General features: G+C 42.8%; 1 protein-coding gene across 1 annotated transcript in view; it reads right to left on the reverse strand.

The window, feature by feature from the left end:
- The window catches only part of PRIMA1 (proline rich membrane anchor 1), a gene marked incomplete at its 5' end in the record, with an annotated part of 41,515 nt that extends 33,308 nt beyond the window's left edge, over positions 1-8,207 (reverse strand). The window contains one exon of the mRNA XM_010711856.3: positions 8,045-8,207. Within this exon, the coding sequence (XP_010710158.3) occupies positions 8,045-8,207 (163 nt within the window). The remainder of the gene's footprint in view (positions 1-8,044) is intronic.
- Positions 8,208-13,891: the final 5,684 nt, after the last annotated feature.

Below are 13,891 nucleotides of genomic sequence, written 5' to 3' on the forward strand. Positions count from 1 at the left end.
CAGTCATTTCACCATGCTAAATGCCCAACAGAAAGGCCTTTGTCACCACATGGAGCACATTCGTAATTCTCTGAGAGCCAAAAGACAAGGCACAGCCTTTCTCACAGTCACAAATGTAAGAAAATTGGGTACTGGTCACTGCCTGCACTTTCCTCTATCTTCACACAGAAATCTAGACCTGCATGAGCAGACAAACTCTTGCAGAGATGTTGTCGACCATCACTTCATAATGAAGCATACAGAACTTGGCAGCCGGTGCTGAAGAATGAAGACAAAGCACCTGCTGCTTGCTAAATCAAACTGAGGGTTAAACCAAACTCTCCCTTTTCTCTGCTGACAGTAACTTCCTTCGATACTGGCTGTGAAATAAGATTATATCCGGAAGGAAGTGAAAATGTCCAGCGATGACTCAGTAGAATCTGTCCCACTGGCTACCTTCAACAAGTCCAGCTAAAGAACAAACCTTTGGGTAAAACATTTTTTGCTAATGAACTGATGAAATATCAGCCCTGTTTAAAAGGCATTCTTCAAAATGAAAAATTGATTCATTTTAATAACAATTAGGTATTCACAATTTGCTAGTATTTATATGTGACATGACTTATTAGTGCAAGTGTTAAACTATCTCATAATTATTAATGATTATTTTTGGCAGTGGTATCAGTTATCAACTGACATTTTTACTACATTAATAGACACTATGTACTCGCTTCAGGATAAGAACTCAAACATCTAGACCAGTGTTTTCTTGATCTGCTATCCTGACTTAAAAATTATTCGTAAGTTGTGATTTTATAAGCAGCACAACACTTCTTTACTAAATTGATAACTAAGATAATGCAAAAAACATTACGAGAACATACTCTTCTGTGGGTTTGCTTTACCAAGGTCAGCTGCTTAGCCTTTGCTGCCAGCACAGCTTGTGCCAATTAAGAGTTTACTTCTGGCTTGTCAAGATGAGGCACAACTCCAGACTGCCACGGGCATGGGAACTTACAATTATTTGTATCTCAACAGCCTCTGACTCATCAATAACTTCACTGAAGATTTGTTATCTTCTTAATCAATGAAATGGTAGTCATGTACAAATGGACTGCCATCCACACAAGGAATTAACATCTTCAGTTTTGCCAAGTCCTTTTGCTTAAAAAATAAATAAAATCTGGCTTTTGGAGTACACATATCAAAGCAGAAGGGATTGCTCTTCTGCAGAATGAGTTTAATATCTACTGCTTCTTGTTTCTAAATTAGACAATACTTTTAGCTTACAGATAACAGAACTCTCACTTTTCTGCACTGCAAAATCTGGCCTGGGGCTCTTAGTTTTAAATACTGGAAAATGTATGAACAAGTACGTTTTCAAGAGAGTGGATTTTTCCATAACATGGATTTATTACTGCATGAAAAATTCAAAACAAATCTGCAAGGTCTCAGAGCAGCAGGAAGATTCATCACTTGCCTAAATAAAAATTAGCCTTGACAAAACATTTCAGAATTTATTGTGGTGAAAAAACTCTGAGTTGGGAAGGCAACGGAAGCTAGAAATAACTGTGATCCAACCAGTATTTTATAAAGAGATACAGAGAGTTTACAACAGCCCAATATGAGATATTATGTACACAATTGACAGCAGAATTCTATCAATTATTACCACGACTCTTTTCCAGTCTTACCTGCTTCCTAGTCACTTCAGACTTAGTCTGGGCATCTGGGATGTATGCTATTTCAAACATCATATTTCATTGCTGCTTACGAAATTTGCTTACCCTGAAAATTTTTCTCATTTTGACTCAGATACAAGAACTTCTGACTTTTATTTTATTATTTTATATTTATTTTTATTTTTACACTAGAAATAACTGAGCTACAGGCAAAAAGATACCAGGATTCTGAAATCTTTGTGTCTTTGGTATTTTAATTACCAATACCTGCACTGCTAAGCAGGTGTCCTGGTTTCAGCTGGGACAGAGTTGATTTTCTCCACAGTATGTGGTATGATATTATGTTTTGGCTTTGGGAAAAGAACAAGGTTGATAACACACTGATGTTTAGTTGTTGCTGAGCAGTGCTGCATAGAGCCAAGGACATTTTGGCTTCTCATACTGTCCTGCCAGCAAGGGGCCAAGGAGGAAGCATATGGAGCTGGGAGAGGACAGAACTAGCACAACTGACCTAAACTGGCCAAAGGAATATTTCATACCGTATGGCATCAACTATAAAATTGGGGGGACAAACTGGCTTGGCACTGGCCAGCAAGTGGTGAGCAACTGCATCATGCATGATTTATTTTGTAAATACGTATATGATTATCTTTACTATTGTTTTTTTTCCTTCCTTTTCCCCTCAGTTCTCTCTCATGTCCCATTGAGAGCACGGAGTGAGCAAACATCTGTGTGGTACTCAGTTGCTTACAGTGTTAAACCTCAACAGCAGGAAACTTAAGCATTGCATTTCTGATTTAGGTGTGTGAATTCTACTAAATTCCACCTTAGTAGTTTAATCATTTTGATCTCTGCGCTTCTTGGGAAGGCAGTTTCTGCAATGTGAAGTCAACATGATGTGAACCTGGACTTGAATTGACATGTGCCATCATCTGTGTCTTCAGGTTGCATGACTGGATGTCAATTTAGATTTGTAAGCCTCAAAATCCGACTGCAAGTTCTTAGAATCACAACCCTTCAGAAAACTGAAAGTGTATCTGGGAGAAGACAAGAATTGAATTTGGTTTTGTACTGTAAATTATAAACAAAGCTCTCACACAGGAGTATAATTCACAGTGTAACAGCTGTGTTACCAAAACTGAAAGGGCTTTCCTGTTTCAGCTTGCATTTTAAAATCACAATCTAGACCAATATACTAGAAAGAATGTTCTCTCATAGTAGCTATCATTACTTCAATTTTTTTGATGCAGGAGTCTGTGCACCTCTCCACTTTTGGTGTTACTGTAGTTTTCTTCCTCTATTGCTCAGTTTTGCTAATAGGTATGTTGTATGAATTACAGAGGAAAGCATCTTTCTCCTGTAAGGGAAATAAATTCCTTTGGCCACAATTATACTTACAGCTGCTCTCTGCAGAAGTGCAAAGCACTCCTGAGACAAAAGGCCTACACAGAAGGAAACCTCAAGTCAGAGCTCTCTGGGATGCAAGAGCTGCACCCAAATAGCTGCAGCAAATTCTTTGGTACCTCATGTTTTAAGCCATGACATGGCCTCCAGAAGGATTTCAGTGAAGCTTTTGCAATCATGACTTCCACTCAACTCCTGGAGGACAGTCACAGATGTCTGCCAAGGCCAGAGGTCCTTTCAGCATTGCATAGGCAACCTTGTCTGTGTCTATGCTCATGTAGTATAAGAAGCATTGTAGTGAGAACCAGGACTATGTTTAGCTATCATTTTTAAACACTCGTTTGGAGAGAATGCTTAGTTTGAGGTTTGAAGTCATTTTTCTGTCCCACATGGGGTGGGACAGAATTTAGAATCTTAGACCATAGAAGAGCCTAAGGTAAAGTCATTTCTTATTCCATTTATTATGTCCCAGAAGCATATGATTTTCTACAAGAAGTTCCTGCTGTGAAAGGCCACGTTGCTAGTGGTCAGCAAGTGAAGTCTTCCAAGACTAGTTGCTTTAAAACCTACTCAAAGTTTGAGAAGTTCCAGAGTGTTCCTGTCCTCCAAATTTCTCCCCATTACATACATTGTGATCATCTGTCCTTAAAGATCCAAATGTCTTTGGCTTTCCTACTTGCACTGAAGGGACACTGCACATTTTTTGAAATTAAGCTATACATTTCTGCTTGTACAGTTGCCAAAAAGTTGCTTTCTGACTACAGTTGGTCATTTTTGTTTTGGCATTTTTAACAGTCCAAATAATTAATTAATGAGATGCATTATCTTCAAGATGAAAGATCTCACCTTGAAAAACCAAACTGTACAATTACAGCCTGGAGATTAGAGTCCTCTGCAATGATATAATTCATTTTGGCTTTGCAGTGCAGCTTGATTATGCTTTATCTCAATTGAGAGCTTAGGACTTTCACTGAGTTCAGGATCAGTGTATGTATTTGTACGTCCAGCGAGTCAAAGGCTGGTTCATATCCAACTTGGTTGTGCTAGTTCTACTCACATTTCCTCCACTAAATTTCAACTGCAGCAATATTTGGTCTGGTATTCCTATCACCCAGGGAAGGGATGGCAGTATCACGGATGCCTCCACCCAGTGAAGGAGATGTGCAGAGACAGCAATGTTGCCAACCAACAAGTGTGGTGTTTCTGCTGGACTTCTTTTCCCTTCCTTGGTTCATTTTTATTAAGTCACTTCTGAACTGTTTTTTTCCTCAAAACTTACACAGTCTAAAACTTATACTGATTGCAGTATTTGTCTCTACTTGGATGTCTACCGTCAATCCTCTCCTCCTTTGAAAGTCTGGCTTCTACTTTCAAATGAAGTCCTTTCTTCTTTGCAGTGGCCCTGGAGAATCCTGTGTGCTCACAAAATATTTAAAGGTTGACATCTGCAATGTTTTAGATTTTGACAGGTCAACTTCATTTGAACTAGCTTCATCTCATGGGTCTGTGAAGCTGGGTTAGAAATTCTGCCTAAACAAGTACTCCATCCACGTTGCCTTAGCCTTGGCTGAAAGCCAGGAACCAGGAGGAAAGCAGATGAGGGGAAATAAGAAACAGTTAATTAAAAGCCAGGTTCTGAGAATCTTGGTCGGCCTTAGGCCCCTCACAGCCACATGAGCTTTTCCTTCACTTCATTAACCAGCAGTTTTCTAGGCATGGGTTAAAGAGCGGGCTGCTGCTTGCATAAGGAGAGAGACTGCAGAAACATAAGGATGCCAGACTGCTTGGAGGAACTGTAATTGGCTCAACTCTCCAACAGTCCTCACTTTTTTTGCAAAGCCCCAAGCATCTTAGCTAGTTCTAATACAGGCTAGGGTTCCTCAGTTTGAAAACTCTCACGAAGAAACACTCATATATACTGAACAAAGCAGTGGTATCTCAGTGGGACACCAATAAACAGCACCTGGGATAAAACATAGGAAACTCAAAAGTTAAAGACTTGTGGTGAAGACCCATGTGTCCCAGTATATGGAAAGAGATACTGAACCCCAGCCTAGCAGTACTGAAAGAACCAGCATCCACAGAGATGAGTGTGGCCAACTCCGCCTTCAGTTAGATACTGTTAAGCAGAAGTATTCACTGCAGCAGACCAGGATTCCTTTGCTTAACATGGATATGCTGTTGCGGGGCATGGGGAATGTCCCATGAGAGCTGCAGTGCAGGTACAGTGAAAGCAAGAACAGGGTTTGGAAGGGACATCAGAGATGTCAGTGGCCTATATGAAGCAGTTAGAAACATAAGAAAAGGAAGCCTCTGACTGTGGTTGAGAGAAGACAAAAACAGTTTGTGTTTCCTTTCCTGGGACCTGCAGTCTGGGTGGCAGTCATTATCTGAATTCACCAGTCTGTAATTCAGTTATCCATGCTGGGAAATATATGGACCAAATGATCTAATTTAATTTCCCATACTCATATTGCTTCATGAGTGATATGTCTCCTCAGAGCGCAATGAAACGTAACTCACACATTCCATACAAGTAAGTTGATGTTTCTGCCACTTCTCATTTATTTAGACTGACTGTTGAGTTACATGTGATTCTGTTTATTTTCTGTGGAAGGAATTAGCTTACTATACATCAGAATAAACACAGAATTTATCAGCAACTATACATGAATTCTGGAATTCATAATATTTAACGGATTTTGTATAAATATATCTGGAGGAGGCAGAGTTGATAATTTGTCACTGGATAGACCAGTCAATATTGAAATGTCTAAGAAGATACTAAATGCAATGTAATTGCTCCCCAAAGTCCTGATTTTTTCTCAAACACAGCAAAATCCTTTCAGGGATGGATTCAGCTGCTCACATACAATGTTGTCCTGCACATCTCAGTAGCGTTTGCTGAAGTGGGATTGATGGAGAACACAGAAAGAGTGTTCTGTGTTTTTTCACCACAGCAGGTGGAGACTAGCCAGAACATGCAAAGATGGCTGTCAATGTGTGTAGTAACCCGAAGGGCGAGAGAGACATACATACTGGCTTTCACCATTAGACTCACACCACAACATGTGGAGATGATACAAACCTCCAACTTTCAGTGCAATTGAAAAAATAGCAGCCAAGGGCTGTGCCTAGGAGATTGCAGCCTTTTGTGGCTAACAAAGCTCTAAGGGCAATGGCAGCATTTTCTCAAACTACCTCATGGTGCAGATGTTGTACTTTGTGAAAGTAGCAAACTTGTGGCTCCTGGGCTGCTGCTTCTTTTTGCTGAGGCCTTTTCAATACTTGAATCACTGAAAAAGTGCAAAGTGCAAGCCTAGCATCAACTACTTAATGGTTTGTCTTGTTCCTTTACTGCTTTATCTGAATGCTGTTTAAAAGTGGTGTCCATAACATCAATATTTAACCACAAGGCTCACTCATCCTCACAAGAATGGGACTTGCTGTACACATGGGCTAAATTACAGCGCCTAGACAGCCGATAACAATTAAAGCCTCTTTCAAGATGAGGCACTTGATTGCTACTCTAAAGCTCACTGGTGAAAGGAATGCGTAATCTATTTTTTTTATTGCATTTGAAATGAAAGAGCTTGTTTAAATATTAGTCATCTGGATTTATATAGCTCATTTTTAGAGCTGGGCTAGCACCTGGCAATCCAGCCTGAGTAAGCATCAGGCTATCCCAGTCGCAGGCCTGTTTGATTTCTGTTTCCTCTTTTTACAGCATGTGACAGACTGATTTTTTTTCTTGGGATGATTTTCTTCCCACTCACAGCAGACAGTTCCTATACATGCAAAGCAGCTGCCTCCCCGGCAGAGCAGAGCAGAGACCTCCTCCCACTGAGCACTGTGCCCAGGACCAATGCTGACACTGCTCTGCATATGGGTAAGAGTGGTGCCCTTGGGGCAATGAGTAGCCCAGGTGCAAAAAAACAGTGATAAAACACATTATTTTCTGACTATGAGACAAAGATAAAGGCAATTTTCACTATTACTGTCCACAACATTTTCTTCTGTAAACTGAAGGAGATTTCTCTTGCTATTAAAAGCCTTCATCTCTGCTTTTCAAGCTGTCTTTGATTTTCCTTTTCCAAGTGTTTCAAATTACTGCTTTTTTTCTGCCTTCGCCTTACATTTCTGCAGCCTGGCACAGATACGAAGCTTGCTGCTGGCAGAAAACGCTGCAAAATTCTGCCTGCCCTCTGCCAGGCTGAAAACTATGTGCGAGCCTTCCTCATGTCTTGCACACATCTGAGGATGGAGCTGATAGAGACAAACAGTCAAATGATGCTGCTAATGATTTCTTTTCCCTCAGGGGAAGCGCTGAGAAGGATAATAGATATACTTTGCAACACTGTTCCCAAGGGACTTTATCTAAGCAGGGAAAAGAATTAATAGGCAGCCTTTCAGGGAGAGACAAATATGCAAAAATATTGCAGTGTTAAGGAGTTCTGCTGACATAGCAAGCACCTAGAAGTGTCTTTGCAGGGCTCAGCCCAGGTCCTGGCACTGAGTCAACACAGGCAGTGCCAGAGGGTCAGCTCACTGCCTGGGGACTTGTCCATACCACCCCTTCCACCCAAGTTGGTCTGAATGGAATGTTGGAATTTTTGCCTCCTTGTAAATTAATGGGTCTCGGACCTCCAGGCTGCATATGTGATAAAACAGGAGGTGATGTAAATCCAGGAGAAGCACAGTGCTTAGTCTGCATAGGAAAGAATTTGTCAGGGCTACCACATTAGTGAACCATTTAAAGCCAGGGAATCATATATAATACAATAAAAGGAGGGAATTTCTCTGGCTTTCCTCCAAAAGCCAAGTATTATTCATTGATCAGAAACCAGGTCTCCATTTCCACTGAGAGCATTTTTTCATGCATTTGCTAAGTGGAAAATGACAAATGGGCTCGCTGTGCCCTCTTCCACATCCTTCCCTCTCCCATCTGCCCAGGCATCCCTGTCCCTCTGCCCACTTACCTGGCACTACCAGCAGCCTGGGGGGCGGCGGGGGAGGAGGTGGTGGTGGTGGCGGTGGTGGAGGCCTGCATTGGCAGATCTGCTGGCAGCTCTCCGGGACGTCATCTGCTACAGGCTTGGAGCATGACTTCTGGGGTTCACCCTGAGTGATCTGTGGAGAAACAAGTCATGGCACGAGCAGTAGAAAGAGAGAAAACTGATTTTTCATGAACATGCTCCTTGAACTTGAGTTTCCAATTGGCACCTTAGTCCCTAGAGAGAACTGAGCTCCTGCCACTGCTGTTCATCACTGAGGACACAAGATCGCTTCCTTATGATGTCTCAGCTTTATGTTTTACTTAACATAGTATCTTCAAGACCTCCTTACTTCTGACTGTTGGCTGGCTGGTTTCTGAATTATTATGGAGTAGAGTGCAGGCAGGTAGTGGCAGACAATGTGGTTGCGTAAGCCTTCTTTCCTTAGGAAAGCCATCTAATAGCATGCATTATTCACAGGGTCATTGCTGCAAGCCAAAGAGAGCTAATAAAAATTGCAAGACATTTAGGATCAGGATTATTCTCATTTTCCTCATGGCAGAACCAAGAGCCAGAGATCTCTCCTGTTTTGCCAGCTTCCCTTTCATGTTTGGAGACATTTCACTTCCCACCATGGCGAGGTGCAGCCCCACCTACTTATCTGCAGACTGCATGGAAGACTTGGTCAAAATGGAAATGCCACAGCCTGTGCCTTGCAGCTTCCTGCTGGTGATCAATGAAGCTGAAGAGGAGGCAAAGCAGAACCCAAGTGTAACCACTCTTGAAGGAATGTAGGCATGTAGGCATGGCTTGGCACTGGCCAATGATTTAGCCAGAATGCATACATTCAGCACTGTAATCTAGTCATGACAAAGAACATGTAAATACATATTTTTCTTACCAGAAATAATATTTATATGTCTAGGAACATGTAAATAAAGATATTCAGTAACTGTAAAATTCCTAATATAATGCTAATGAAAAAGAGTATGTTCCTAATGAAAAGGGAATCTGTGGAATACTGCAAGAGCTTCTGACTCAGAGGGAGAGCCCTCAGCGGTCTCTAAGTTAACCTTTTTTTGAAAGGATTCAAATTCAAATGGAAAATCATAGAATCATAGAATCATAGATTGGACTGGGTTAAAAAGGATCACAATGGTCATCCAGTTTCAACCCCCCTGCTATGTGCAAGGCTGTCCATAGACCAGGCTGTCCAGAGCTACATCCAGCCTGGTCTTGAATGCCTCCAAGGATGGGGCATCCACAACCTCCTTGGGCAACCTGAAATACGGGATACTCACTGAAGCTAAGGAAAATCACAGGAACATTCAGCTGTTGCCTTGTAAACTTGGTCTTGGGAGGGTTATAATCATAATAGCTTTTCCCTATTATCATTCTCCTTACTCAGCTCTCTTCCATGGCATGATGGTGGCCATGCAGAGAATGTCTCACTCCAGCCTCTCTGGCCTGTTTCAGACAGCTCCTTCTACCCTGTTGCCTGTCTCCACGGTCACTTGGGTCTCACAGAACCACATAACAATTTGGGTTGGAAGGGACCTTTAGCAATTATCTCGTTCCACCCCCCACTCCCCCCTAAGCTTGCCTTCTACTCGCTCCCACCCAGGCCTCACCTCCCTTTCTCAGACAGCTTTGGGACAGAGCCCATCTATTCTCCACTGCAGGAAGCACACAGGCCCTACACGTATTTCTGGCAAAAAAAGAGATGTAGGCAATTAAAACAACATCACTGCACCAAGGACATGTTCACATGTGTAGGAGGTTTCTAAATGCAGAAAGATGCATTGCTCTGGCCTCAGGGAAATAGAGGTAGGTCTTTGTTGATTAAATATTACAGAGAGGGAAGAAAAGAATAGAAAGAGCTATGCGTTGCTGAGGCACAAGTCAGGAGGATCAGTTGTTTAAACAGCACGTCAACATCTATTACCAAACATAGGATGAGACAAATTCAGCACGAGTGCTTTCCAATTTTCCCTTCACAGCCAGGTAACAGTATGAAGCTGGTTAGAGACCATCCCAGACAGCTTCCAGGAACTTACACAAACTCTCCGAACACTCTAATGAATCAAAGTGACTTGGCTTCATAATCCCTCAGAGCTGGTAATAAATCTGTCTGCTAAGTAGGTGCATTTATTTTCACAAAAGTGATCACTGGCAGCAGAATATTTCCTCTGTACCACTTTGGCTCCTGTGGGGCTGTCTGTGTGCTGGACCAGGCTTCCAGCAGCTCACCCAGAGGAAAGGCACACGGGGCACTCTGAGTTGGGATCCATAGGGCAGCACCTGCAGCACTCACACAGCAGGCGGGGCAGCATCGCTCTGCCAGAGTCAACTGCTGATCAGGCTGCAATATCAACCCCCAGCTCTAATGATCACTCCCTTCTTGGTTCTCTGGTTGATAAACCCTATGGCTCTCTACAGTCTTATGGGAGCCAGTAAAGTGGGAGAAAAAAAAGCCAGGGTAGAATACCATTCAGCAGTCTTGGAGCCAACCTCATACACAGACCAGAAGTAGCTTTGTGTATATGAGTGAACACGGTGCTGGTGTGGTATGATACACTGAATTATTGTCTAACTTAATATCAACCAGAACCAAAAGACTTGCTCGATCTTTTTTTAGACTATTGATTGCTTTTAAATCCCTGGAGGCTCTTCTACCTTAGACTGATAATAGTGTCCTCAGAAACCAGTGTGTATTTTTCTCAATTACTTTGCAGACAAGATTAACCCTATGCATGTCCAACTGCTCTCTGCTCCTGTATACTTTTTTGATAACATTTTTGAAAAAAAGAAATATCCACATATTTCCACATATCTCACTCTGAATCATTTACTTTCCTCACAAAGATTCTGAATGCTTGGGAAGGAACGGAAATTTGAGAGCACTGGCTTTGACACCTATTTGGTTCTCTTCTCTTTTCACTTGATACAATGCCTAGTTGACGGAAGATACCTACAGGAACATAGATTTTGCCTTCAAGTGTTGGTAAAGAGCAAGGATATTGTAAGTTAGCTGAAATCTGTCAGGAAAAGGAAAGACATCAATTGAGGCTGTGGCCTTGAGGAGCAAAGAAATGGTCAAGGACTGCTGCAAGAAGATTAACTAATGGTAGCAAGATAGATTTGAGAAAAAAGAAGACATTTGGCATGGGAAAAAAACAACCCACGTTATTGATGTCTATTAGCCTTCTTATGAAAGGAATGAAGAATATTACTTATATCTTGTAAAGATAAGCAGAACAAATCACTAGGAAATATGCTTTGGGGAGAAATTCCATCCTCCTGGAGGATGATGAAATAAATTACTTCACATTTCTTTACCACTGTCTGTAATTCAAGGTAAGCTGCTTTTACAGGAGCTGGCAGGAGAAAAACAGATCTGCTGAGAGAACCCCATCCCTCTCTGGACTGTCCTGCTAATAAGTGCCCACTTAGAGCCCTGGAGAGGAGTTAGTTTTGGACCCTGGGCGCACTCCCCACTCTTCTGCCGCACTCTCCAGCCCTGGTGCTGTAAGCACCATGGACATGTCTCCTTAGCACCTGGCTGCTCATCTGGCCATTTGTCAGCTTGGGTGCATGTGCTGGCTGGCCTTCAAGGGGGTGCAATTTTTTTTCCTGCTCTGAAAATAAGGAGAGAGCTGACGTTACCATTTTGTACCTTTGATGTGAATATGCTTTGCAAAAAGGCAAATGTTTTTTAAATATTCATGGCAATGAAAATCTGATCCACAAATGCACAGGGAAAAGCAAGCAAAAAGTGGAAAACATTGGTTTCTTTTTGAAGTTTCTCGGTGGAGGTCCGTATCTGTCACATTTCTGCTTAATCCAAGACTTCCTGCAGAAGTAGTGGGCTCGGTTCTGCTTTGTGCAGGGTGGGAAAACCAATCTGTGTATGGCCAGAGGAGCTGAGTACTCCAGTAGAGTCCTGCAGGACAGCAGCAGTCCATGAACATGCTCTACAGAGTGGGATGGAAAGAGTGGATCAGTACAGTCTCCTGACCGTGGCTCTCTGGTGACTGCAAACCAGGCAAGGGGAGGAAAGCTTGATAAGAGAAGTGTCACTGAGACCTCTAAGATCCTGCTGAGTTGGTGAGAGCTTTGCCTCTTGGAACCAGTCTACAGAGATGAGATCTCAACAACGCCATGTAAATCCCAGAGCGGCTCTGCATAATTCACATCACAGTTAATCCAAATCCATGTTTATAAAACCAGAAAAGACGTGACACTACCATTTATCACTGCACATACTGATACATTTTTTAAATTATGTCAAAAACTTCAGACAGAATCATGCCTTCCTTCCTGTCGTGTTGGCTATTAGGCTAAGAAAAACATATATATGCATACATAAGTATTTGAATAATGCTGCTCCTCTGATTTATATCTGACTGATTCTGTTAAGTGCCTCAAGGCAAGGCCCAAGGAAGCAGCACCAAGATGTGGTGAAGGAGGCCATGCCACGGCTAATGGATAGAGAAGGGCTGGAAGAAGTGAGAAACTGCAATGGCTGATGTAGATAGAGTAGGGATACAATGGGACCCCTGGGTCAGTCATCCTCAAAGGAAGACTTTGATGATAAGATCAATGGTTACAACTCAACAGGGGGAAGGGAGCCATGGGAGAGATTCGAAGAGGAGTGAGCTCCAATCCCAGCATGTTGGCACACTGGTGAACATTTTGCACCATCCTTCCCTCTGGTACCTGCCAGGGTGTCCTGGACTACGTGTGTGTTTGGGCAAAAAGCAAAAGTCTTATTGATTGCCTTTACACAGAGCAGCAGGCAATAGCACAAACATAGACGAAGAATGGGACAACAAAGCTTTGCAAGGGAAGTCTGGACCCCTTGGTTTTTGCAGTTCTCAGAGACTTTGTTATTGTTATAAATGTAACTACTATTGAAAGATTGACCTCGGTCACTTAAGCAGTTTACCATTAAGATGTTTATGCAAGATATTTTATTTATTTATTTTTTGTCCGCTTGACTGATAGATAGATTACAGGAGAGGGACTTGGGGAGGCATCTCTTCTCGCACTATTGCATTTTCCTTAAAAAATGCAGCTACAGCTTTGCCTTCCAGCCAGCAATCTGCACACCTGAGCAGGACAGCAGTAGGGTAGTGCTGGCTGAGATTTTTATGATGAAGGAATTAGTATGAAAGATGTTGGTTTTGCCGTGTTTCTGCTCATTTTAATCTGTAAGGTGCACAGATCTTCTTTGTCACTCAGGCAGACACGAGATGCTGAAACATCTGTGTTTAATCTCTAGGGAGTCACTAAGTTTAGAACAAGGAGTGAAAGATGCGGAGTCTCCACCGTGTTTTCTCCAAGAAACTGCAATTGTGCTGTTCTTGAACAGCACTCAGCTGCCTCATCAGTCACTCGGCTGAAGACATATATTATAAATAAACTTTAAAATACCCAAGTGACGCATTTGAGTCGAGCTGTGCCGCTGCTACCCTCCCCGAGCTGGACGGGCACTCTCCCTCCCGACACACTCCTGCCCATTGGGCACCTTCCAGCTCACCCCACACCACCACCAAGGTCACCCACCGACACCCGGCGAGGAGTTGGAAAACCCCGATTTGAGGTTTAAGCAAACAGCCCTCAGATCGCAACCAACACCAAAACCTCACGGCGGAACACTCCCAAAAATAAGCCCTTCGAAGCACCGCATCTTCCGTGCACGTCGCCACCGAAACGCTCTCGCTCAAGAAACTCCGCTCCGCCTCGCTCCGGCCGCAGCAAGTTGGGCGCTCCCGGGGCTCGAGGCGGGCCCAGCAGCTCCCTCACCCGCTCGGTCCCGCAGCCAGAGCC

Source organism: Meleagris gallopavo, chromosome 5 (genome assembly GCF_000146605.3).
Source record: "Meleagris gallopavo isolate NT-WF06-2002-E0010 breed Aviagen turkey brand Nicholas breeding stock chromosome 5, Turkey_5.1, whole genome shotgun sequence".
Lineage (NCBI taxonomy): Eukaryota > Metazoa > Chordata > Aves > Galliformes > Phasianidae > Meleagris > Meleagris gallopavo.